Source organism: Euleptes europaea, chromosome 21, assembly GCF_029931775.1.
Source record: "Euleptes europaea isolate rEulEur1 chromosome 21, rEulEur1.hap1, whole genome shotgun sequence".
Lineage (NCBI taxonomy): Eukaryota > Metazoa > Chordata > Lepidosauria > Squamata > Sphaerodactylidae > Euleptes > Euleptes europaea.
This window is the reverse complement of record NC_079332.1, coordinates 8287918-8314641: the sequence shown is the minus strand read 5'-3', so window position 1 is coordinate 8314641 and position 26724 is coordinate 8287918. Positions and strand designations below refer to the sequence as shown.

Here is a 26724-nt window from a genome sequence, read left to right as displayed (position 1 = left end):
AAATTAGGGGGCCGTTTGGATTTTCAAGGCAAGATCTTGATCATACTCTCAGATGGTGGGTGAAAAACTTGATGCTAGAAATTAAACTTGAGTCCAAGAAATCCCGTCCAGTGAAAGTGGTGAATCAATAATCCATGAATTCCCTGATATCAGGAACTGATCCATAACCCAGAAGGAGAAGTCACACGATTACCCCATTCACCCATTTCCCTTACCCTTAAAATGCTATCTGAAGACCATCCTGGTCTCTACATCAAGGAACTCCTAGTCACATGACTCAGTCTTATCCCTCTGTTCACTAAATAGCACAATTTACATTTCAACACATTCATACGAGAACTCTCTGGCATCTCTTTTCAACACTGTGTGGACAATTGTGACGCCACACTTTCTGCTGGAAGCAATACGCAGGGATTGTAAATATTGCATTCTCTCCCCCATCCCCTCCAGAGCTGACGTTTTTTAAACATATCCTCCTCGAGCCTCTCTCTAATCAATTTATTAAACAGAAAGGAGATAGACTGTCAGAAACACCCCCTCACTGGAGGATACCTGAGTTTTCCCTGTTGTGTGTCTGTCTTCCAGCAGTCCTGGTAAAAATAAGCAGAAAGGAGCAAAAGGGGGAAGACATCTGTTCTTGCTTGGATCTCCTGGGCTGCATTCAGAGCAACTTTCTTTGTTTTGCATTGTCCCAACTCTGCCTAAATCTTGTCTGTCCCATTGGCCTCATCCTGATCCAGCATTGCCTTAAAATGCTAGATCACCCCCTCAGCACCAGCTTTCGAAACTGCTGCATTTTCATATAGATGGAGATAAGTCTTCATTCCAGGTGGCAATCCTGGAGAAGACATCACACTTGAGAGGGCACATCACTCACGTGAATCAGGCTTTCCTTTCGAGTAAATGTAGATTTGGGGGGTGCGCTTAATCTCTTCTGAAGAACATAATCCTAATGTAGGGTAAAGTGTGGATTTCAAGGGGGTGTTAAAAATTAAGTCGGAGGAGGACTTCAATGAATGACAGGTCAAAAATGAAGATGGAGGGAGCTATTGGAGGCACACTATATGTCCTTGTTATTCCTTTGACTACTGTGAATAGACATGTTTTCCATGCAAACAAGTCATGAAAACCTTCTCCACTGCAAGAGTGGAGGACTGCGAGTGGACCGTTGTATGTCCTTTAGCAAGACATCATTCATTGCAGGCTTAAGATCCCCCCCAAAAAAGAGATTGCTTCATGAAAAACATGTTATAATTTTTTTTCTGCTTCTTGGCCAGTCGAGATTTAAACCATGGCAAAATTCAAACTAACACCTTTAGTGTTTTGTCATGGAACCCTGGTGTCATGGTTTCTACAACGTATTCTTCTACCACGAACTGCAGCAATAGTCAATTGTCATTAATGCCGCAACAGTTTCAATGCAATAATACAGCCATAACTCAAGCAAGCAGCGGTGTTCTGGTAGTTACCTCCCCCCCAACCGTCCACGAACTGTGAACTTTACCTGGCCTGGCTGCAGGGTGTGGTTTCACCACATGAACCCAACTGAGATAGTTATTGACGGCTTCTATCGAGTCACACTGAGTCCATTAGAGTTGAAAGACCAGAGTTTTCTTATATTCCATTATTCCCTACAACAACCTCTGGGGTAGCAAAAGGTAAGAAACGGCGACCACTGTAAGGCCAAATGCGCCTGAGCGGCAATTTGAACACAGATCTAAGTCCAAGTACTTTTCTGCAATTATGGTATCCCACCAGTGGAAAGAATTCATGGTAGCATTCTACATGGCTCATAAACAAACCACGATTCTTATCACTGACAAATTAAAACAACAAAAACAACAACCAAGAATGAAAGATTTTATACTTATTTGCTGCTGCTACTGCAGTTTTTATATCCTCAACACAACAGACCCTATCAGATTGTTTCTTGGTTTAACCATTATATGCCAACGATGTCATGAAGTCAACATGATTTTTTTTTTTTGCAGTCCCAAAACATATGCAAAAAGCCATATGGCATGATTAACCTATAACATTCTGGGCAGTAAACAGTTGGCTTCAGGAGTCCCCATATAGAGACAGAGGTACCAAGGACTGAACAGACACATGAAGGATGTGTTTAGATCATCACTGCAAATCTCCACTGACTTCACTTCATCATGAAAACAAACAAGCCAGGAAACACTTCTCCTCGTTGACATTTGGCAAAGAGAACTCCGGTTGCTCCTCCGCTGATTATTTCATTTTGCTTTTGCAAAAATATCAAGCTAACTACAACTTGCGAGCGAGTACAGAGTACACATTTTGCAGTGGAAGAAGAAACGCTGATACTGAAAGAATACTGTACATCAACACAGCACATGGTATTACATTTTAAAGTCCTTAGTTTCTGTAATAAGATGGATATTCTTCATTTCAAAGGGGGAAAATTATGCTGCCTTGGATAGCCGGAGCTATGGAAAATCATACATCCTTAATATTGTTTTTTATAGAGAGATAACTTTTCTAATGGATCTGTTAACAGTCCCCCCCCATCCACTTTCTTACGCACATAAATGGTAATTTAGAAAGAAATACACAATTTAAGACTGGTGTCATTTAATATACAGGGGGAAATACGACTGTAATTTAGATAATTTAATACCAAATTACTGCAGGCATCAAAACATTTATGTTTCCCAATCCTTCATATCTGCTGTCTTCTCCAAACTGCAGAAAATAATATACAAAGCAGCCTCATCAAAGTAAAAAAAAATGTGTTGGATACTGCTGAGTCTTGGGGTGGGAGAGGCTTGAAATACCTGGATTTTTTTTGTGTTTTTGTTTTTAAGCAAGGCCGCTGAACATAGCATCAAAATGCATTAACAGTATGCTGAATGGAACATTTGCAAATATTATTCATGAGATCACTGCAGAAATATAAAGTTGTCTTAAAGCAATGAATTTTAATACATTACAATACTTGATTACCTGAAAGTTAAAAATGCTCCAGTGGCTAACTATTAAATGAAAACAGCTTTTTCTTGTTTTGTTTTTTCCTTCTTCTTTTTTTAAAGGAAACATAGTAATGAAAGCTATTGGAGGCAAGAGCCCGTGTGCTAACCCGGCTAAGCCTATCACTAACCAGAAGCAACCCAGCATTTTAAAGTTTTCAAAAGTGGCACTGAAATCTCAGAAACCTAATCTGAAAGGGGCATATAGTGCACAGGGACGCACCTTTTGCGCATCAAAAGAAAAAGTAACAGTACATGTAAATATAAACCACATACTAGGTCATATAAATATATGCTGATTTACAAGCAGAGGCTATCGAATGAAGATTACACATTGGACTGGAAGAAAGTTCAGACAAACTTCCGCCAGCATCAAGGAAGGATAAACTATTTCCCCCCCCCCCACACACACACACACACACTCACCCATCCCCTTCCAATGGGTTCAGGAGCATGCCTTCCCCCACTGGCATTCTGCAAAACACTCAATCAGCTGAACATGAGCGCAGCCATTCCAGCGAGTTTGCACACTCCCCATACCTTTTCTCCGAGACGAAAACCCCCTCTGTGTGCTTCATGGATGGCTCTGGCTTCTGCTATTCCACGAGTTGTGCTCCGATCTCTATTCTAATCACACAACTTGAAGCCAAATGCAGACACAAACCTTCTCTGCATTAATGTCGGCACACCGCGGAAGGCAGAGACAGAACAACAGCAGTCGAACATGACAATGTGTGCCTCCTCTCCCCCCCCCCCCACACACACACTTCTACACACCTTCCACTCCTAGCCCTCTCTACATCTTTTCCAGGGAGTTTCAATGCCCGCACCCTGCTTCATTTGGAAGCATGCCTTTATATCTCCGTGTTACCCTTCTTTGCACCTTACCTGAAGGGCATCTCCCACGACTGCAATTAACTGCCAAGATTTCATTGTCGGCTGCAAACTGCCTCCTCTTCCCTCACTGGGGGAGCACGAGAGAAGTAAGGGAAACCAGCGAACGGCCCCCACGTGCTGGCAATATAAATGACTACAGACATCTGTCGGGCTTGCTGTGCGTTTGCTCCTTTCCCTGATCTCCCCCCACTCCTTCTGCTTTGCCTTCACAACGCTCTCATCAGGTGTTCCTGGACGCACCTCTCTCGCTCTCTGCGGCTCCAGGAAAGACTCACAGCCATACATAAAACAAAGACAAGGGAAAGGAGTGGAAAGGGGCAGAGAAAAACAAAAGGGCCACCGAAGCCAGGCCCAGCTAAGCTGCCTAGGCTAAGCGAGGATTCTCTCGTCCCCCGCTCCTCCAAGTATTAAACATGCTACTGAGTTGCACACCCCAGCCTCTGACTTTTCCCCCGGAGCCATAGGCAATCCCTCTCTGCTGGTCCCTCTCTATCTTTCTCCTCTGCACATGTCCCTTCCCTGTTCTTTCAAGCATTAAATATGTAGCACATGACAGTATAGGGCACCTTGCACGGTGCTCCGTGCCTTACACTTGACAACCAATTTCAACTCACAAGCAATGAAATATCTGAAGGGGGGGGATTGTAAGCGCTCCCCGATTACTTATGTGGTGTCTACAGTGCTTTATGGGACCTGCACCTATGTCACTCACCCGCTCTGTTCCCTACGTTGTTTTCTCTCCTGTGTTTGTGTGCATTTACTGTGCATCGACACAATGAGCAGTTTTAAAAGTCCACCTTAGTCCTCGCATGTGTGTGTCTGTTTACAGAACACATGCGTAGTTTCATCCTTTTGCATGGCACTATTGGAAATCCAACCCTGTCTTTTTTTCTTTTTTTTTTACGCTTGATTTTTAGCTAAGGCTCACAGCAATAATGTCTGGGCAGGCAGCAAGAAGCTGAAGTGGCAAATCTTTAAACGGCATAATTAGTTTTTATGTTTAGAGATAAAATATACAGTGTATAGTTCTAAAGGGTTTGTATAGTATATATTTTACTACACGGAGAGAAAGATTCATATACATGCATGCGTGGGGAATGCGCATGTATTTATTTACCATACAGTCACGCTTCTGTAATTAAGAACAACTTTGAATGAGTGTGCATGTGTGTTTTCCTTCCTCAACAAAAATAAATGCAGGGCAGTGTGTAAAGATGTGGGGAAGGGATATCTAAGGTAAACTGTCAACCAGGTGTGACATCTTTTATTAGCATGGCAAGCAATTAATACATGAAGCTGCCTTACACTGAAGTAGACCATCAGTCCAACAAGGTCAGTGTGGTCTGCTCAGACTGGCAGAGACTCTCCAGGGTCTTTCACATCACCTGCTGCCAAATTCTTTAACTGGAGATGCCGGGGATTAAATCTGGGATCTTCTGTGTTGAAAGATGCTATACCTCTGAGCTGTAGCCCATCCTGATATATATTTAGGGGTGGGGTGGGAAAGGACAAAAGGGAATCAATTTCTTATTTTTGTTAACAGCTAAATAACACTGTATTACTTTCATACGGGCTTCTTAATAGGGTTCTCTCCAACTCCCCTTCTCAGAGCTTGGGAGGGACACACATCCTCCAAGCAGAACTAAGCAGTAGACATTTCACACTGCTACGAAACAGCTTTTGATCTGACATTTACAGTTCAATATATAATGAAGAACCATGACCTGGACAGCCCAGGCTAGATCTCGGAAGCTAATCAGGGTTGGCCCTGGTCAGTATTTGGATGGGAGACCACCCAGACATACGGGGCTGTGGCTCGGTGGTAGAGCATCTGCTTGGCATGCAGAAGGTCCCAGGTTCCATCTTCGGCATCTCCAGTTAAAGGGACTAGGCAAGTAGGTGATGTGAAAGACCTCTGCCTGAGACCCTGGAGAGCCACAGCTGGTCTGAGTGGACAATACTGACTTTGATGGACCAAGGGTCTGATTCAGTATAAGGCAGCTACATGTGTTCATGTGTTATACCAGAGGCAGGCAATGGCAAACCACCTCTGAACATCTCTTGCCTTGAAAACCCTACAGGGTTGCCATAAGTCAACGACAACAACAACAATGCAATAACAACACATCTTGGGTGGAATTTCAGCATTCCTAAGACCGTGGCTAGCTGTGATCAGACATCTTATTAGTCCAAGTGAGCAGCCTTATAATTTTCATAATGCAATAGTCATTTCCAGCTAAGAATGAGGCACACACACACTTAGCATCCATATCTATCAAATAGGAAAGGAACAAGCACAGTTTCAATTTAAAAAAACAACACAATACACAACATAACGGGAACAAAAGCTGAAATTTAAAAAACATAGCGCATGTGTTGCCATTTATTTTCAGACTGGGTAGGGTCAGGATGGCTTTGCACATAAACGTTATGCTACTGAACGGCACAAATGCTAGTATGTTATTCCTAAATATAAACCATCCTGATGACATCAGTACGGCTTGGAGAACACCGGCTCCCTAGTACATCTGCCAGTGAAATTAGTCTTCAGTCTTTTCAGACAAGTAGCCACCTCTAACCCAAACCTGCAGTGTAGGACCTGCTTTTACATGGGGCCACAAATACTATTTTTCCAGGTCAGCAGTGGCAGCTGTGAATTTAATTCTGGCCACCTGCAAAAAAAGTCATAGCATGCTCCACCACAGTAAAAGAAAATATGTTAGAGGTTCCACAGCGGGAGGATGGAGGACTTGCTTTGCATATATCACACTGCAGGTTCAATTCCCACCATCTCTAGTTGAAGGATCTGAGGCAACAGTGGCTGAGATATGTTCTCCTCTGCCCAGAGGAGGAGGAGGAGGAGGAGGAGGAGAAGAGTTGGTTTTAATATGCTGACTTTCTCTACCTTTTAAGGAGAATCAAACCGGCTTACAATTTTCTTCCCTTTCTCTCCCCACAACAGACACCTTGTGAGGTAGGTGAGGCTGAGAGAGCTCTAAGAGAACTGTGACTAGCCCAAGGTCACCCAGCTGGCTTCATATGTGGAGGGGTGGGGAATGAAACCCAGTTCTCCAGATTAGAGTCCACTGCTCCTAACTACCGCTTTTATCCACTACACCACGCTGGCTGCCAGGCCAAAGGGTGTAGGTAGAACATTTCTCTTTCAAAATGGCACCCGCCTGCCTTTTATACAGTGAATTTAGCATGCAAAGCATGGTTGATGGTAACATTCTCATTGGGGACTGGATGTGTACCCTCTCAAAACCTCCTTCATTGGTCAAGGGATATAAAACAGATGCTTAAGTTTACCTCCCAAACATGAGTCAGGAGGCTGAGCCTCACTGGATGCTACTAACTTGACGACTGATTGTAACCAAAACTTGTGGTTGTGACTAGAAGGGCACGGAGTAACAGTGGCCAAGACTCAACATACTTTCTTGTCTTGTCTTGCCTAGTTTGGGCCTAAGGACAGCAAACTAAAACCACATTGAAGACCAAACTGGTGATTTAAGTTATTGGTTATATACTTTGTCCAACTGAAATTGTAATAATTGAGTTGGACAGAAATCTTACAGATTCTATCATGCTCAGCTGCAATAAGATCTATGCATGTTTAAAAAATGGTTAAACAGAAAAAAAAACACCTTTCCTTCGAAAAGAAGAGGTGGGCTTCAATTAGTAAAGTATTTATGGAACAAACACATGGGGGCTCTCTATGCCTGAAGGATTAGGTCTGAAATTGTTTCTATCTACCCTCCATCTAATGATCCAACAGTATTATAGGAGGCGAGCCTAATGAAGCATACTCTGTTACCAAAAGTTAGCATGTGATTTATGACAAACCCACTGCAGCTTATTCTGAAACGGGTTACTGTGGACGTCTGCGGGTCTGCATGAGGACTGACTTGTGACGAAACAAATCAATCACGTGGCCCAAAGTCAGATCACAGTTTCACAGCTGAGCATGACTTTGAGTTCTCCCACCTATCAACCAAACGCTGCTGCCACCATCCACCACTGGCTCTTCTAGATATAAAAACTTGGCACCGCTGAGTGCATACAAAACTTACAACACACATCCATATTGTTAAACTATCCAAAATAAAGAATAGCTTCAGGAACAGAAGGTGGTAGCTTTGGGAGTCACGGGGTCACCTTCAACAGTTTTGTTCCACCTCTATAGAGAGGAGAATCAAAGTGCTATCTCTTCCTGACCTATGCACTCCTAGCAAACATAAATTCTCCCTCATAAGAAGAGAAAATCCAGCATATGAAAGTGAAACGGCATGGGCAAAAGTAGGCAACATCACGAAGGGCATGTCAGTCATGAAGAGGCCAGGCTTAGCTCCGCAGAAGGTCTAAGCCTGCACCCGACAATGGGAAAATCCAGATGCTTTGCAGTATATGAAGCTGTCTTATTCTGAGGCAGACCACTGATCTAACCAGCCAAATACAATCTGTGCTGACTCGCCAGCATCTTTCTATGACATCACCCTAATGACTCCCCCCACCCAAAAAAATGTTTTTCTCTCCTGTCCCTTTCTTGCAGAAGATTGAAACTGGGACCTTCTGCCTCCAGCGTGCATGCCCTTTCACTGAGTTTTGAGTCACCTCCCTAAGACCTTTGCAAGCACAGAAATCCTCAAGAAATTTTAACTGAATATATTAAAAAGGGGAAGCAGAAGAGAGCTCCATATCTGCAGAGCAGTTTTCCCTCCTAAGGTCAGTTTTACACATTTACCAGAACCAAACCTTAAAGCTGCTCTTCTTCAGAGCGCTGGCAAATATTTGAATACTCCCCTATGAAAACAATAAAAAGGGGTGTGTGTCATCCTGTACACATTGAACACATGAAGCTGCCTTATACTGAATCAGACCCTCGGTCCATCAAAGTCAGTATTGTGTACTCAGACCAGCAGCGGCTCTCCAGGGTCTCAGGCAGAGGTCTTTCACATCGCCTACTTGCCTAGTCCCTTTAACTGGAGATGCTGGGGATTGAACCTGAGACCTTTTGCATGCCAAGCAGATGCTCTGCCACTGAGCCACCAGCCCCTCCCCTGTAAATATAGATGTGACTTGCCAAAGAAAAGCATCCATAGTAGCCTTTCTCCCCCCACTCCCTTTCATGTAAGGAACCTTTTTGGTAAGAGTGATCTGCAACATGCAACATACAGACAATGCAGCCCAAGATTTTCAACCAAATTCCACTAAACACAAAAATCCAGAGATACATGAAGAGGTTCTTGATTGGGCAAAACACTGAAAAGGGTAAGGGAAACATAAGCATTCCAAGAGGACTAGCAACATTTCTCAAATGTGTGCCATACTTCTCTAGGTTTCCAGTACACCCCACCTGGGGGCGGGGGGGAAGAAAAGAAAAGTTGAAGGCTCTTGTTGGGTTTCCACAGAACCCATGGTAGAACTACAGAAGATGTGGTGGATTCATCATCAGTTCAACCACATTGATAAATTTCTGTAAATGGGATTGGTTTCTAATCTTTATCACCACCTCAATGTTATTTGTGGACAGGATTTCAGCCCACATGTAATTACAAGTGTCCCATGGTAGCTCATTTACACTTCTAAAATTATTATTTTTTTAAACAAAACAAACAAAATTACAGGCTGGCCTGATAGGATCAAACAAACGCAGACTGACGTTCTAAACCAAGTATGGAATTTTTAAATCTGAGCTTGTTTGTTCCAGTTGGATATGGAACGCCCCCTTCTATCTTAATTGCACTTTAAACTGAAATCAATGCAAAATTAGGTGAACAACCGATTCTTAACAATTGTGAAATTGAGATTTTTTTTTAATTGGCCGTGGCAAAAAAACAAAAGCCTCAGTAATGTTTAAAGGGGGGGATACTTTAATGATGTATTCACAGGCAAGTCATATGGCCTCTGTAAACGCAATTACTGCCAGACAATCAGAAGTCTTTACATCCGCATTGTAACCAGTGACTTATTGCTTCTTACAACAAACAAACAAGCAAAGCACCAAAACCTAATTAAGATGCTAATCAATGTTGAATGTCTAGGCTTGCTTTCATGTCACTGCAAGGAAACACAGAGCTTATAGCAGCCCACAGATGCAGCGACACTCATTTAAAAGCACAGATAGGCAACCAAACGCATGGCAAACCTGGGCTTTCCCCCCCACCTCATACGTCTCCTATGGAACTAACAAGCCTTCCATAGCATATTTCAGGGAATGCTTTAATTAGATGTGCCCACCCATGACAGGTAAGAGATGCTGAATAATCAGAGTGGAAATTGAGGGCACTTTTTTTTTAAGGAACAAAATACAGTACGCCACACAACAGGTATTAGAATATGAGAAAAGTGCTACATTCCTTACTAGTCCTCATAAATTAACTCCTGTGTTCCTTAGCCTCCTCCCATGTGAAAACCTCCATTTCTGTTTTAAGATCCTCAAATAAAGCCTTGTTTGAGACATCCTGGCTACTAGAGGCAAGCTGAGGGGGGCAAGGCTAAAAAAACACCTGGGCCTTTTCTGTGTTGGCACCTTCCCAAGAGAGGCTGGCACTTCTGAAATGATGACTTCAGAAATACATGGGGGCCAAAAATAAATGGGTGAAGAAGCATTTCTATGTGGTGTTTGTTATTTCATTATTACTTTCTTGTTACATGTGCCCAACTTATGAGCGGCCTTAAGGATCCCTTCAGGGTACCAAAACCCTGGACCCAAACACTTTAGGGGGGTTCAAAAGTATTTTATATATGTACAATCCCACAATACCGATTAAAAAAATAATGAATTTATGTATTGATTCCTCAGCAAAAGCTTACAAACATTAGAGGCCGATGTCGCAGCACCACGGAGAGCTCCTCATAGAGACCTGCAGCCTGGACTGTTCAAGCATCAGGCAGAGTTATAATATCCCATCAGCACACACTGTTTCAGGTTCCATCTCCTTTCAAAGGGACAACGTGGGGCAGATTCCTCACCTGGCAACTGGCACATTCAGTTGTCTGCACGAGGCTTTGGGGAGACTCTAGGTCAGGAGTTTCCTGCCCTGGAGAAAAGATCACTCTCCCTCTGTATTTCACCTTCCAAACCCCAGATCTCCGGTGCCCCTCCGCCAGCTTCTGTGTCCACTCCACTACTCAAGTCCAATGACATGATACAGCAATGCTAGCACTGCTAATGGAAAACTTCATGTGGACATATTTTGACCATTTAAACACAGTGTCCCCAGAAGCTAAAATTACTCAACTGAGGCTATTGTACTTTGGTCACATTGTGAGAAGGCAAAAGTCACTGGAAAAGACAATTGTGCTAGGAAAAGTTGAAGGCAGCAGGAAAAGAGGAAGACCCAACATGAGATGGATGGACTCAATAAAGGAAGCTATGGCCCCCAGTTTGCAATACCCGAGCAAGGCTATTAACGATTGCTAAGGTCGCCATGAGTCAGAAGCGACTTGATGGAACTCCCTGCCCCAGGATGTGGTGATGGCTGCCAACTTGGAAGGCTTTAAGAGGGGAGTGAACATGTTCATAAAGGAGAGGGTATTCATGACTACTAGTTAAAATGGATAATAGTCATGATGCACACCTATTCTCTCCAGGATCAGAGGAGCATGCCGGATATATTAGGTGCCGTGGAACACAGGCAGGAGAATGCTGCTGCAGTTGTCTTGTTTGTGGCCTTCCTAGAGGCACCCGGTTGGCTACTGTGTGAACAGACTGCTGGACCTGATGGGCCTTGGTCTGATCCAGCATGGCTTTTCTTATGTTCTTATGTTCACTTAGCACGCACACACACACCCATGCATTATCCCAATATTCCTCACAACAATCCTGCAAGGTCAGTAGTATCATCATCCTACCCATTATACAAATGAGAGGCTTTGATGAAAGAGACTTCATTGCACAGAAAATAGTGAGTTCATGGCAGAGGCAAGATTCAAACCAGCAGCTTCCTGATTCATCGCTGTCTTTTACCCGCTATAATAATATGGATATCCGCATTATATTTCCAAACCCAGCATCCTTCAAATACAGATAAGCCCGTTAACAATTCAGTGCTGGGTTGCAATTCTACAAATGTTATCAGATGAAGTCTCTTAACATATATATATTTCGAAGTATAAAGTTATGGCAGGAAAAGCAATCCTTCTCTCATTACCGGGCTCAAGATTTGCTGGCTCCAGAAGTAAGCAATAAGGTGAATCTCCATGTCTCATAAGCGAATTGGACCTAGGTCAATAATAAGGTGGATGAATTAGAAGACGGACACGGTGAGTTTAGAGCTATAAATTCCCAGTGCTGAAGTTTCATTTAACTATCTAGATAGCAATGTTCCCAGACACTCAATAATCCTGCCGTAAATCATGAGTAAAGATGGTCCGTTGTTTAGGAATTGTGAAAGGTTTGTTATTGGGCAGTCGGGAAATGATGTTTGCTAAGACACCGCACAGATTAAAGGGTATGGGTCAAGGAAGAATTAAAGTACCACTGTGTATCTCGCCCAGAGCTGCAATCCAGTCTTTCTGGTGGAAAACAGGGGCTTTTACAAGGTTTGGGAGCGTTCTGAACGCCCAGTGCCCAACTCTTCCCTTACAGGGGAGAACACGAAACTCATTTCTCCAGCAGAACTCTTGCTCTGCCTGTGTTCAACAGACCAGTGGGAAAACAATGCATTTAATAGCATCTGCTCTTGACCGTTGTTCTCATCTAGCTTACATTCAGCATACTTCAGAGCCAGGCCAAGTGAACCCCACAGCAGTGCCATTCTGCCTCTCTTCATCATTCATTCTGTTTTGCAAAGTTCCTGAGCCACTAACTTAATGGCAGCTTTAAAGTGATTCACAACAAACAATGAAAACGCAACTGTAAAATCATCCCAAATTACTGCCTGTCCACAGAAACGATCACCTGAGGCATTCCTTTATCTCCCTACCTCCCTTCGGAAGGTGAGGCAGGCATGTTGGTTCCCCCCCCCCCCGCCTTCCCCCACCCAAAATTCAGGAATATTGCTTTATCTGGTTGCTAATTATCCTACAGTCTGCTTCCAATGAGAGAAAAGCATTTCTTTTGTCAGAAGGGAGGGTGATTGTTGCTGATTCTGTCTCCCTGGTCAGATCCCTCACTTTGCCCTCTATGCTGTTCATGAGGATCTAATCACCCCAAGAACAAAATTGAAAGGGGAGATTCATAAGCAGCAGAAGGGAAGGAATGAGGGAAACGATATTCCATGAGCAACACCCTGCTCACAGACCCCAGAGTATCCAAGCAATTGGTTTCCTGACATTATTATTAGGTAACCTGGCAGAGAACCAGGAGTGAAACAAAAATACCATTTTGCCCTGGAATCTTCTTTTCTAATAAGTTCTGCTGTCAGGTTGTACGTATTAGTTGGGATCGAAAGAGCCACGAAATGTTGGACACTTCCAGGTTATGAAATATATTCTGCAACCTTTCAATGCATGCAAAATAACAGCTAATGGCTAAGTTTGCTCAACATATAGTATATAATCACAGTTGATTAATATTATAGTTTTTTTTTAAAAAAAATTGTGTACCCTGCATATTGTCCAGACTAATTTGGGCGTCGTTCTTGGTTGACTGAGGCAGTTTCCAATATGTTTCTACTGACGAGAGAGCAGCAGTAATCAACTACCCATCCCATTAACTTGATATCAAAAAAGTTCCTTTGTAACTTCTGATATTGTCACCATTCCAGCTCCTTCCAGTGAGCAACACTGAAAATGGTTCACAACAAACCTTAACTGAATGCAAACCATAGCTGAAACATACACCAAATTACTCCAAAACATAGGGTAATTACAAGCAACGTGAACAGCAGATAGTGCTAACCTCGAGAATTCACACCTGTAATATTTAGAAAGGATGTTTCTATGCCTATGGTGGCTCTATTTTTAGGTCATTATGCTATCAAGTTCTGGGGAAAAAAGAGAGTTTTCTAAAATAGTCTCCGCTGCCAGGTCCGGAAAGAACGGAAAGGGGTCCTGAGAAAGAGGAACAACGTTTGCACACGACAGCATTTGCATTTAGGAAAGACCTCATTTCCCTCATCTTTCCTTTCCCCTGAGCAGCCCTTGATTTCAGCCCAAACTGACAATCAATCTATCTTTATAAAAGTCAGTTTGCAAGATCGCCTCAAATGCTAGAGCATCTGAGAAACAGGATCTAGGATGTGGCTACGGAAATGCCATCAAGACTGATCCTCAATGGATGAGATAACAGGAGGAAGAGGTGAAGGTGGGGATGGACAGCAGGGCAAGGACCGTATCTAGCTCTTACATCCCATCTTTGTCCTTTCTACTGTTGCCATATAAGTGAAGAACGGCATCGAACACCTGTTGCTGAATTCAGGATGCTCTGAGCCAGCGTGTTGTAGTGGTTAAGAACAGTGGTTTTGAGCGGTGAAGGCTGATCTGGAGAACAGGGTTTGATTCCCCACTCCTACACATGAGCGGCGGAGTCTAATCTGGAGAACTGGAATTGTTTCCTCACTCCTACACACGAAGCCAACTGGGTGACCTTGGGCAAGTCACACTCTCAGCCCCACCTACCTCACAGGGTGTCTGTTGTGGGGATGGGAGGGGAATGTGATTGTAAGCCAGTTTGATTCTGCCTTAAGTGGTAGAGAAAGTCGGCATATAAAAACCAACTCTTCTTCTGTTAGGAGAGTGGGGGGAAATCTGCCTCAACCAATGGTTTGTCAGTCCTGAGAGGGTCTCTGCACCACGCCACCATTGTGATTACAGATCAAACAGTGGGGTATGTGTGCTTCAAACAATGCTCTTCTAATGGGTTAGTAGTTTCTCGTCCTCAGCAATGCAGGCTTACTCTGCACTCTCCTAGGAATCACCCTCCCAACACCCTTGCCAACAGCTCCAGATAGCACTCCCTAACCATGCCTTTCCCCTTCCATTTTCTGCTCTGCTTCAGCCCTCCCTGAACACTCACATCTTCTTGCACTCAGGCTTGTCTGTTTGCCCACTTTATCTAAGTACGCCACCCACGAATACTCAAAGGTCAAATATATAACTTGTACCACTTAGAACCGTAACATGTGAGACAGCCTGTAGAGAAAAGGAAACGATTGCACATTTGAGAATCACACCAAATAATCTCCATCCCCTTGGCTTCCACATCTGAAGGATGGCTTCTCTTTCAGCGCCTGATACCTTCCCTAACAAAAGTTTAAGAACACTTTCTCTTCCTGGATTCCGTGAATTACCCATGAATTATATTCCTTCCTTCCTGCTAAAACCAGTTTTTAATACATTTATAACTTTGCCTGAAACAAGTCGGTTAACCTCAGTAGCCCAAAATGCATCACCTTGAATAACACCACCTACCATTCCCAGTATCACTTAATAGCCCGGAGATCCAATTCTACTGTGCTAGCTTTAAGTGTTATGCGCTGTTCTGTGCCATATTTCTTTGAAATTGTTTTGTTTTAGGTATTTCAAATGCACCGTCTATTAAATCCACAAAGGAAACTTCCTTTACTTAGCAGGCAATATAATCATCCTCAGGCTTCTTTGTAGTCAACTTACAATCTATTCACTATGGATGTCTATCAAGGATCCTAAAGCAACAATGTGGAAAAGCGGTTTTGATTCATGAAACCGGGAGATGAAAAGTTAAATGCCTTCCCTTTCTCCAGGGGACTGATGTGAATAGGAGCCCCCTGAAATATGTCATCATTTAGCATTTGACCTTGGACCTCCCAATACCTCCTCTGTCCTGACCCTTTATGCAAGGGTGCTAGAACAGAAGAACCATTGATCAAACCCAACCCATCAAACTCTTATGCAAAGATGCAAGAATTTAAAGCTGCTCGCTGAGGTGGATTTTGAGATTCCTACCAGGAAGTGATTTCAGGGGAATTACAAAAGTATCATAACAAACTGGGATGAGCTTAGTATATTTCCCATTCAGGGGATTTCATCACACCAATTTTCTGGGACCTACAGGAAACATAAGAGCATCCAAGCTGCGCTAGGAGTTCCACCCAACTTTCGCCAGCATCAGAATGTCCAGTTGCGAGACTACGGCTGAAGTATCTCCCAATACAGATCAGTGGTTCCCAAACTTTTCAGGCCACCACTCCCTTGGTTCCACAAACTCAACCCCAGCGTCCCTTACCCTATCCAACAACACAGATGACGGGACCCATCTCTAGCACACACACCCCGCTGCTCTCTCGCCTCTTAGTGCCCTCTAGGTAATCTCACCGCCCCCCAGGGGGTGGTACTGCCCACTTTGGGAACCACTGCTCTAGATGAACCAGTTAGGTTCACCTACAGCAGAATTTCAATGCTAAACTGGAGGAACATCCAAGAAATGTTGAGAAGGGAGCAACTAGCAACATTTCTCAGGAGACAGCAGGACCATAACCAGAACGACATCTGGCCCAACTTCAGGGTAACACCCATTCACCACTCTTGAGCAAGAAGATTAAAAGTGCTCAAAATTTCTATTTGCTAAAGTTCAGTATTCTGGATCATGACTGGTTTTAAACTAACATTTTTAGGTGAAGTTCCAGCCTGACAACTTCTTCTCCACCCTTAACTCAAAAAACTGAAAACAAATCCTCAAACACAGATCAATAACGTTGGTGAGCATTTTTATACTTTGCTGCTATCGCAAGCTCTTACTCAACGTTATCCCAACAGTGTATATGGCATTTTTTTAAAAAAAGTACGAGGAAAAGAATGATTGATGCATTCCTGCAAGCGAAGAGTTTTCAAAACTTTACCGTAACAAGCCTCCCTCGATCCAAGAAGAAACTGCCGGAGCCCTCCCAAGGGTAACCAGCACAAAGTGAAGACAGAACATTTGCTCAAGACCATTCACTTTTCTCCTCCACTTGGGAAAAAAGAACAACAACAAAAAGCCAGCTAAAAAAGCCAGCCAACTTAATTCTAAACTTCACAAGAGGAACTTCTGTTTGTAACAGAAAGGAAAAACAATAGAAACCTGTCAACATCAAAACTAGGGAGGTTGTACGAGACTCCTAGAAACTCTCTCTACAATCAATGGACCACTATCCTACACCACTACCAAGTCTCTGCCTCAGTGCATTTGCTGTACCATGTGTGGAATCTAAGGACTGCAAGGACTACAGCCAATTTGGTATAAAGGTAGTTGATATACATAAAGATACATAATTCGCTTTGTTTATAGTCCATCTGTCCTGCTGTAACTCAAGGGCGATTACGTGATGTAAAACAGTGCAGACCTGCAGCATAAGACAACCAATGAACAATGCAATAGTTAAAGAACAACGCAAAGGACAAAAAAAAAAGTCTAAGACAACGTGTACTATCAACAATACAGAAAGCGGATTACAAGGTATAAAACAATGCAATAAAAGTGGGTAATGCCTGCAATTATACACAATGACTTAAATGAACAACCCTAAGAAGAACAAGCTATCCCACTTTTACAAATGGGCAAATGAGGTATGCCAGACAAATTCTGGATGACACAATCAAGTCTGATGGGTGTTCCACTCAGTTTCCAAATTCTGACATATTTAAAAATGAACACACACACACACAGAGCAACACAGTGAAGATCCCTGTGCTGTGGTGGCAGCAGCTGAAGCGACGTTTTAAAAATTGCCACAGCCTACCAGAATCCCTGCTGGGCAAGAGACCCACCTGGACCCACCCACCTGGTGGGCACCGGGAAGTGCTTACTAGCACCCATGGGTACCAGATTCAGGACCTTTGCGGTACAGCATCCTTGTTGGATTAATCCAAGAATCTACTCCAGTATCCTGTTTTACACAGTGACCAAGCAGATGCTCCAGAATACCTACAAGGCAGGGCAACCCGAACCAAAAAGTTTCCCTTCTTGTTGCATCCCTGTCACTGGCATCCTTACCATCACTGCTTCTTCACATGGAGGTTCCACATCTTCTCCCTCACTAATAGCCATTGATGGGACATCTCCTCCATGAATTGGTCTAACCGTTGTCAGACAGCAGAGACATAATGCTTGACAAGTTTGCATGGCAGCTACCGACATCAGATAATGTACCAAGGTTACGCATCAAACTAGCTTACAATCACCTTCCCTTCCCCTCCCTACAACAGACACCCTGTGAGGTATGTGGGGCTGAGAGAGCTGTGACTAGCCCAAGATCACCCAGCTGGCTTCATGTGTAGGAGTGGGGAAACACATCCAGTTCACCAGATCAGCCTCCGCCGCTCATGTGGAGGAGTGGGGAATCAAACCCAGTTCTCTAGATCAGACTCCACCACTCCAAACCACTGCTCTTAACCACTACACCACAGTATTTTCTTTTCCGGATTATTGTGATGCCACAAACAAGTAACACAAAGACACAAGAGTTCAAAGGGAGGGGGGCGCTAGTAATTTTTGTGTACTAATTTGCATTGCTGTCATAGAGGCCTCTTGTGGCAAGCTATAAAACAGCAGGGGGGGGAGAGTATAAAGAAATCATCATGAATGGGGTATGTTGTTGTTTATTCTTTTGTTCGTGCCATTTTATTTCCCCATGGCTGATCTCCGGGCCTATTTTCAATGACAGATAGGAATCTGCTTCACAGTACAATGCACAGTGTGTGCTTGACTATCTCACAAATATTGCGGCGTGCGGTGTCCATGAGCTGGTGTATGATAATCTACAGATTTCATTTTCAAAAGCAGCCACCAGGCGGTTTTTGATTTTATGATGCCACACTAATGAGAAATCTTAAACTAATCAGATTCCAACAGATTGGAATGGGAAGGGAATCAGAAACGTAGCTCCGATAGGCAGAGTCTTAACTAAAAGCTACTGTTAGTGTTAAAATCTCCCCCCCTTTTGATATTATCTTTTAGCAAAAAGGGAAGAGCTTCAGAAATTATATGTGGAGCTTGTGGGAATAGGATTTTTTTATTATTATTTGAGTTTTGCAACTCATCACAGATTATTAAAGCGGTATGCGTGCTGCCGTGTTACGGACCCTATATTTTGGGGATAAACGCTGTAACTAAATATGAAACGGCATGGCTTTAAGTCACTCCACTGTATAAATTAATCTATTTTAACAATATTACTTTGCTAAAATATGGGTTTTGGTGGCTTTTCTACATTCAGCGTTGTGATCAGAATGTCTTTCCGCGCCATAATTAGAAAAAGAGGGGAAATGCTTCCATGCCGTAAGAAAAAGACACTCAGTCTCTTTATGTTGTATGTCTTCTGGGTTTTCAATTAAAAAAAAATGTGCGTACACATGCTGGAGAAACTCAACTCCTCAGACAATATCCTACCAATCTGCTTAGCTAAGTGCAGGGCATTTTTTGTGGCACTATTCACGTAAAGCTGCCTTATACTGAATCAGACTCTTGGTCCATCAAAGTCAACATTGTCTACTCAGACCGGCAGTGGCTCTCCGGGGTCTCAGGCTGAGGTCTTTCACATCACCTACCTCCCCAGTCCCTTTAACCGGAGATGCAAGGGATTGAACCTGGGACCTTCTGCATGCTGAGCAGATGCTCTACCACTCAGCCACAGCCCCTCCCCTAGTCAGTATTGTCTGCTCAGACCGGCAGCGGCTCTCCAGGGTCTCAGGCTGAGGTCTTTCACAACCTGACAAATCCCTTTAACTGGAGGTGCTGAGGATTGAACCTGGGACCCTTCTGCATGCCAAGCAGATGCTCTACCACTCAGCCACAGCCTCTGTGACTAAAGTAAAGGTGAAACAAAGTGATCCTGCATCTTCCGTACAGTTCAGTCTTGCAGATGTGCCGCACAGTTAACAAATTAGTGTGTCTTTTGCAGGGGGTCAGAGCTTGCTGAACGGCTCATGAGAAGGAGGGGACCACAATTTAAATATTTCTAGTGCCTTCTGCAACTTGGTTAGGTTGCACCATCCATTTTGACTTACTTGCCAGTACTGAGTACTTAGCACCCTTCTGGGGGTGGGGATCTCCCAAGTCTTGATAGGGGAACTGGTGGAAGTTGGTGCAACATTATACATGAGAACTGGCACCTTCTTCTAAAACAAAACAAAAAAAAACCCCACTAGCTAAGCCCCCCCACCTTTGGCAAAAACTACCTTGCGCGGGAAGAAGGCTTCAGACTTAGTTGAGCAGCGTACTCAGATGCCGAACCATCACTGCCAATTGGTGCCAAATTTATTATACTGCCAAACAACCTACAAAATAACACTTTCAGCCGCTTCAGACCACTGACGGGAGAAAATGACAACTGCTTGCAAAGTTTAATTGTATTAAAAGAGGGGTTTTTTTTACACCCTCATAATACCGATTAATACCATGTCATCTCCCATTTCCTTTCCTCATTGCCGATAAAGGAATGAACGCGTGAAGCTGCCTTATACTGAATCAGGCCCTCAGTCCATCAAAGTCACTATTGTCTACTCTGACTGGCAGCGGCTCTCCGGGGTCTCAGGCAGAGGTCTTTCGCATCACCTACTCACCTAGTCCCTTTAACTGGAGATGCCGGGGATTGAACCTGGGACCTTCTGCATGCCAAGCCGATGCTCTACCACTGAGCCACAGCCAGGGTCTCAGGCAGAGGTCTTATGAAGAGGTCTTTCACATCACCTACTTGCTTGGTCCCTTTACCTGGAGATGCCGGGGATTGAACCTAGGACCTTCTGCATGCCAAGCAGATGCTCCACCATTGAGCCATAGCACCCACAGCACTTGCAAAACTGAACATGGGGGTAAAAGGGTGTTCATTACCTTGGGAAGGTGCGAAAGAAAGAGCAAATCAATTCCTTAAATGGCTAGCTCTCCAATATATCTTTACAGAGGTACATCTTTTTTTTCTGAGAGAGAGAATGAAAATAATACATGGATCAATCTTCAGATACATAAAGAGCGATGTTGGGATTTTCACGTCATTTTTCTACACAAGTCATCCCACTGAAGAAAGCCTTTCAGTCAGTGGTTTTGGGACAGCGGCCCTTTTTGATATTCAGCAACAACAACAAAAAACCCTATCTGACATGACACCCCAGAGGGTTTTTAGCCCCGTACAACAGCTTGCAAACACAAAAGGGCTAAACGACCAAAACCACGCAATGTGCAATGTGGCTCATTCTTTTTTTCAAGCCTTGCACAGAGAAATAAAAAAAAAAAAAGTCTAGCTCTCCGATCGATAAACACTTTTGCCAGCCTACAACTTCTTCTAACTTTGTAGTGCTCAATTACGTTAAAAAACAGGGTATATAACTGGGCTGTATTGACCGATCTCTCAGATATTTATTACTAAATTATCCACTCGAGAGCATGATGGCGTTTTCCAGACGCGTTCTGCTGACATCCACAGGACCCAAAGCGCCGGAGCGCGATCCGCCAAGGGGTCCTACCTGAGTGAGGCCCACTGAAATGAATTCCAGAGGGGGGTAAAGGCATGTTGGTCTGCGGCCGTAAAAGAAGCAAAGGGTTGTGTATCATCGTAAAGACTAACAAACATATCGAGGCATAAACGTTCATGGGCCAGCCTTCTTTTTATCAGATGAAACAAACAGGAGAGGCGCAAGAGACTTCCCGTCATTCTGTGCGGTTTGAGCACAAGAAATCTCTAACACAACCAAGAGCAGCAAATCAGCGGTAATCTCATTTTGCCTGTTGTTGCACAGTAACAATAGGAACCTGTGGGCTTTGTGAATACTTTTCAATGCCGAGGTATTTGGAATAAGCAGGCTTTTTTTTTTTTTTGGAGGGTTTGCATTCTTGATCTCTTGAGAATGCAGAGCACAAAAAGAGAGAGAAAACCCTGATGTGTCACAGACAAGCATTGTAAGGAAATTATGCAAAATGCAAAGTGCATAACTGTGCAAGGAGAAGTGGAATGGGAGGGCGGGAAAAGGAAATTCAGGTGTGTTTTTGTTTTTAATCGAGAAGCTTTGCATTTAAAAATCTGCCAAGAGGTTCCCAGTGAGGCTTGATGAAAACACTTAACAGCTTTGCCTATAAAAGATTATTAGCCCACACAGGGGTTTCTGAGAGCCACCAAAGGCTCCAAGATTGAGACTTTCTTGGGGTCTCCACTAACAGTACCCAGAATCACCCCAAATAGCTTATGAAAAGATTGGCTACAAGCATTAACAGGTGAGTGAATGCTAGAAACATGTTTTTTTCCAAATCACTGCACACATTTACATACATCCAGTTCCCTCAAAGGAGTGCATGGCCTCCCATTTTATTCTCAACACCTTTGTGAAGTGGGTTAGGCTGAGAGGCATGCAGAAGGTCTCAGGTTCAACCCCCTCTTTTTAAAAAAATATATATCTCAGAGCCCACGAGATCAGAATGTTTGACTGGGATATGAAGGATGAATTCCCCACATGCTGTGGTGCTCACTGAGTTATACTATGCCAGTCATGGGCATCTCGGCATAACCTACACTGCAGGGATGTTTGAAAGGCTAACCTGGGGAGCAAGCAAACTAGGGCTCGGGTTTCAAGGTGCTGTTCTATTGGCACAACAGAAGTTCCTCCAGCAGAACTGGTGTTTCTGTCTGCAGAGCCAAAGGAGATTTTTCCCTCTCTCTTGCTGCAGACTCACAGTTTACTCCCCACACCTCTTCCTCTGAGTCTGTAAACCTGCAAAGAGCACAAAAGGTTGAAATGGAGGGGAAAGGGGAAATTGCCTTACTCTAGGGTGAGGCTCACAGTGCTTAGGATACAAGCCCAACAAAGCTGTCATAAGCTCCCTGAAAGGACATTAAGTAAAAATATAATTGATATCAAGGAGAATCTCGGAGAGCCGTTGGCGGTCAGAGTAGAAGAAGAAGGTTTTTATATGCCGACTTTCTCTACCACTTAAGGCAGAATAAAACCGGCTTACAATCGCCTTCCCCTCCCCTCCCCACAACAGACACCCTGTGAGGTGGGTGGGGCTGAGAGAGTGTGACTTGCCCAAGGTCACCCAGTTGGCTTCGTGTGTAGGGGTGAGGAAACAATTCCAGTTTGCCAGATTATCCTCCGCTGCTCATGTGTAGGAGTGGGGAATCAAACCCGGTTCTCCCGATCAGACTCCACCGCTCCAAACCATTGTTCTTAACCACTACTGAGCTAAGCAGACATAAAGGTAAAAGTTCACATATTGAAAGGACTGAAATCTTAACTTCCCAACTTCACTGGGGCTTGCCAGTTGTAGCAAAAAAAAAAACTTTGTGCCAAATGGATGAGGTTTGAAGTCACAAAACACACTGCAAACTTAATTTTTTTTCTTTAAAAAACCCTGTTCATATACTATTAAACACGTAAAGGTTTAGGTCCAGTAAGACTCTGGTTTGGACTCATAAAGAAAGGAAAAGACCTACCATTAAAAGTGTATAGAACCTGGTGTCCTAGTACACAAAAACTCTTTCCTATTCTCCCGAACAGTGACTAGAAACAGCTTGACTCAGAGGAAAAACACAAGAAACTTTTGTAATATCGAACAATCTGCCCTGAAGGAAAATCTCTCTTCCTCTAACCTGTTAGTTATAAGTTGGCAGACAACCTCTTGAAAGATGAGGGTTTATATACAGGAGAAAAAAAGCTCCAGGCCCCAGTTCATTTTATCTTGTCTTTCACAAAGAAAAGTATTTCAACATTTGTGTGTGTGTGGAGGGGAGGGGGGAGAAGCTGTTTGCAATCTATGTGGAGAAAAGTGAGAGTGTTTTGTAGGGATTATTATGCTATGAACGGTTATGGTTCAAGCTTTTAAGAAAGGTGGGCTGTAAATCTGAACGTGCTGTCCCGTTGAAACCGGCTTGGGTATAAAACCCCATGGGACAGACATTCATTTCTTCGCTAACTAGGAATGGCTCGCAAAACTCTCTACCACCAGTTCACTCACAGACACAACAAATCTCATTTCAGTGCCTAGATTATTCAATATGCATTTGGCCATGAATTTATTTACATCTCTCTCAATGCAATGTCAGAACACGCAGACAAGGATAGGTGGGGAAGCCGCAGCCTCACCAACATTCATGCAACATTCACGCAACCTCAAGGAACCACATATGTGTGCGGTTTTAATCCATCCAATACATTATTTCAGCCACAATGAATAAATAAAAAATACACTTTACAAGGAAAACAGCGTCCTGGAGCAGAAATTGGCACGGGAAATAAATCCTCACGGGTTCAGTTTGCACAAGGGAGAAGCAAAAAGCACAATTAATTCCTTGTTTCACAAAAGGAAAGCTGGTTCCCCAGTAGACGCTGCAAGCATTCGCTGAAGAAGTGCAGACACCAACCTAAAATACCTACAAAGAGAGACAGGCGGTGCTGGATAAAGGACTCTTACACATATTCAGGGTTATTTTTAGCACCTCATATCGTATCAAATGTTATCCAAAATGTTATGCACTTGCCTGCTCTAAACAGTCCATTTTTAACTGGTACATCTAAATGCAGGAAGTGAAGGTTAAAGTACTCTTTGGAAGCTAAAGGATTTCACTGGTTGGAGAACTAATTGCTGGCTTGCTTTGTTAGTATTTTGATGCGTTCACCTGTAAGGGCTTTATGGAAGGTCTTGTAGTGTATGTGTGAGGGTTCAACAGGGAGTATCTTCCTACCAGGAAAATAATAGGTCTCACCCCACAAATACCGGATGGTTTGTTTGTTTGTCTAAGCAAATGTTCTCTGGCTATAAAAAGGATACATAAACACTTAGCGTGCACTCACTTGTCCCGCCAACCTAAGCTGAAACCACTGGTGGTATGACTGTGAAGTATATTAATTTTCCAGGGTCAAATTCAGACAATGTAAAGAAGTGTCAGACACTCAACCACCCTATTGAACACACATGAAGCTGCCTTATAAATCAGACCCTTGGTCCATCAAAGTCAGTATTGCCTACTCAGACCAGCAGTGGCTCTCTTCACATCACCAACTACCTGATCCTTTTAACTGGAGATGCCAAGGATTGAACCTGGGTCCTTCTGCATGCTAAGCAGATGCTCTACCTCTGATCCACGGCCCCTCCCTACAGGAAGCCTTCAGTCAGACCCTTGGTCCATCAAGGCCAGCACTGCCTACTCTGACTGACAGCCGCTCTCCATAGTCTCAGGCAGGGGTCTTTCACATCTCCTACTTGCCTAGTCCCTTTAACTGGAGATGCTGGGGATTGAACCTGGGACCTTCTGCATGCCGGGCAGAGGCTCTGTCACTCAACCATGGCCCTTCCCCTTCTCTTCTTGCAGTTCTCTCTTTACAATGGGCAAGACTTGACACTTCCATGAACTGACTGAGGTCTAAATGGAGATGGAGGTCCCGCATCTCCGAGTGGGCTATCTAGATACACCATAAAGCAGTCATTTGCAAGAAGCATGCATGCTGGGAGTAGAGCACACGTAAAATAATGTTGCACTTACCTGTGCCTGTAACTGATGTTCGTCGAGGGTTCTTCTGTGCAGGCACACATGGGGAACTGTGCATGTGCAGTACACATGTGGGATTGCACAGAAGACATGAAGATGAGCAGTTGGATTGAGAGCCCAGGTGTATCCTCACAACCCCATCGTACACAGGGGAACAATGGAGATGCCCTGAGCTAACCCATTATCTGAACATGAAGTATTTGAAGGGCTGTAACATAGAGGATGGTGCCAAGTTGTTTTCTGTTGCCCCAGAAGGTCGGACCAGAAACAGAGGTTCCTCAGTGGAACAACCTTCCTCGGGAGATGGTAAGCTTTCCTTCCCTGGAGGTTTTTAAGAAGAGGCTAGATGGCCATCTGCCAGCAATGCTGATTCTATAACCTTAAGCACATGATGAGAGGGAGGGCATCTTGGGCATCTTCTGGGCATGGAGTAGGGGTCACTGGGGGTGTGGGGGGGAGGTAGCTGTGAATTTCCTGCATTGTGCAGGGGGTTGGACTAGATGACCCTGGTGGTCCCTTCCAACTCTATGATTTTATGATTTTATGAAGGGGCAATGCTTTCTTCTTCAGCAATTTGGTTGGGTTTATTGCTTTTGCTATTTATTAAAAGATCAGCAAGGTGTGGTCTCTGGAGTGAAATGAGTGTTGAGTCAACAGGTAAACTGATTTTAATGCCTTTTTGTTCCCCCCACCCAGTTTTCATGACTCCAGCCTGGCCTACAGCCGTATGGAGGCTGCATAAAAGAAAGCCAGCTTTGCTTGTCAAAGACAATGAAACAAATCAGTGTGCTATCAATAGGATGGAAAACGATGCTTGTTCTAAAACTGAGCGATGAGGATCCCAAGAGCTATAATTTACCAAACAAAACCATCCCTCTTGAATGTCGAGAGAGGGAAAGAGGAATAAACTTTTAACATAATGATATCCTTTCTGTTAGTAAAAATAATAAAAAAAAAAAATGCTTACCTCGGCAGTATTCCCACTAGTTGGTGGTGAAGGAGGAATTTAAATAAACTACTTCAGGAAGATTGAGATTATCTACTTCAGGAATAAACTAAAGCTTGTAACTGACAGAGGCAACTCAGTGGGTGTTTGACTTGGTCATTATGTCCCTCCCACAAATCCACACTCTATGCAAACTCCCCCCCCCCAAAAAAAGGATTTATTTTTGTGAACGGGGCCGAGGAATCTCCGAGACTTATACACTTCATAGCGGACATGTATAGATGGTGCTCACGTTCCACTTGTGCTAGATCACAATTCTCAGGAGATGATAGGTGATGTGAAAGACCCCTGCCCGAGACCCTGGAGAGCCACTGCCAGTCTGAGTAGACAATACTGACTTTGATGGACCTTGATGGTCTGATTCAGTATAAGGCAGCTTCATGTGTTCTGGGGAAGAGCCTTAGCTCAATGGCAGAGAATCTGCTTGGCATGCAGAAGGTCTCAGGTTCAATCC

The 26724-nt window shown here is 43.7% G+C and overlaps 1 protein-coding gene across 14 annotated transcripts in view; it reads right to left on the bottom strand.

Moving 5' to 3' along the window:
- RBFOX1 (RNA binding fox-1 homolog 1) overlaps window positions 1–26724 on the bottom strand; it is a 1240357-nt gene that overhangs the window by 663465 nt on the left and 550168 nt on the right. Inside the window, exon 1 of one of the 14 annotated variants that reach the window (XM_056866494.1) lies at window positions 3885–4071. The exons of 11 other annotated variants lie outside the window; for them this stretch is intronic. In XM_056866494.1, the coding sequence (XP_056722472.1) occupies window positions 3885–3929 (45 nt within the window). In that variant the 5' untranslated portion in view covers window positions 3930–4071. Of the gene's footprint in view, window positions 1–3884; window positions 4072–26724 lie in introns of those variants that run through there. 2 more of the 14 variants (XM_056866496.1, XM_056866500.1) reach the window with 2 other exon arrangements.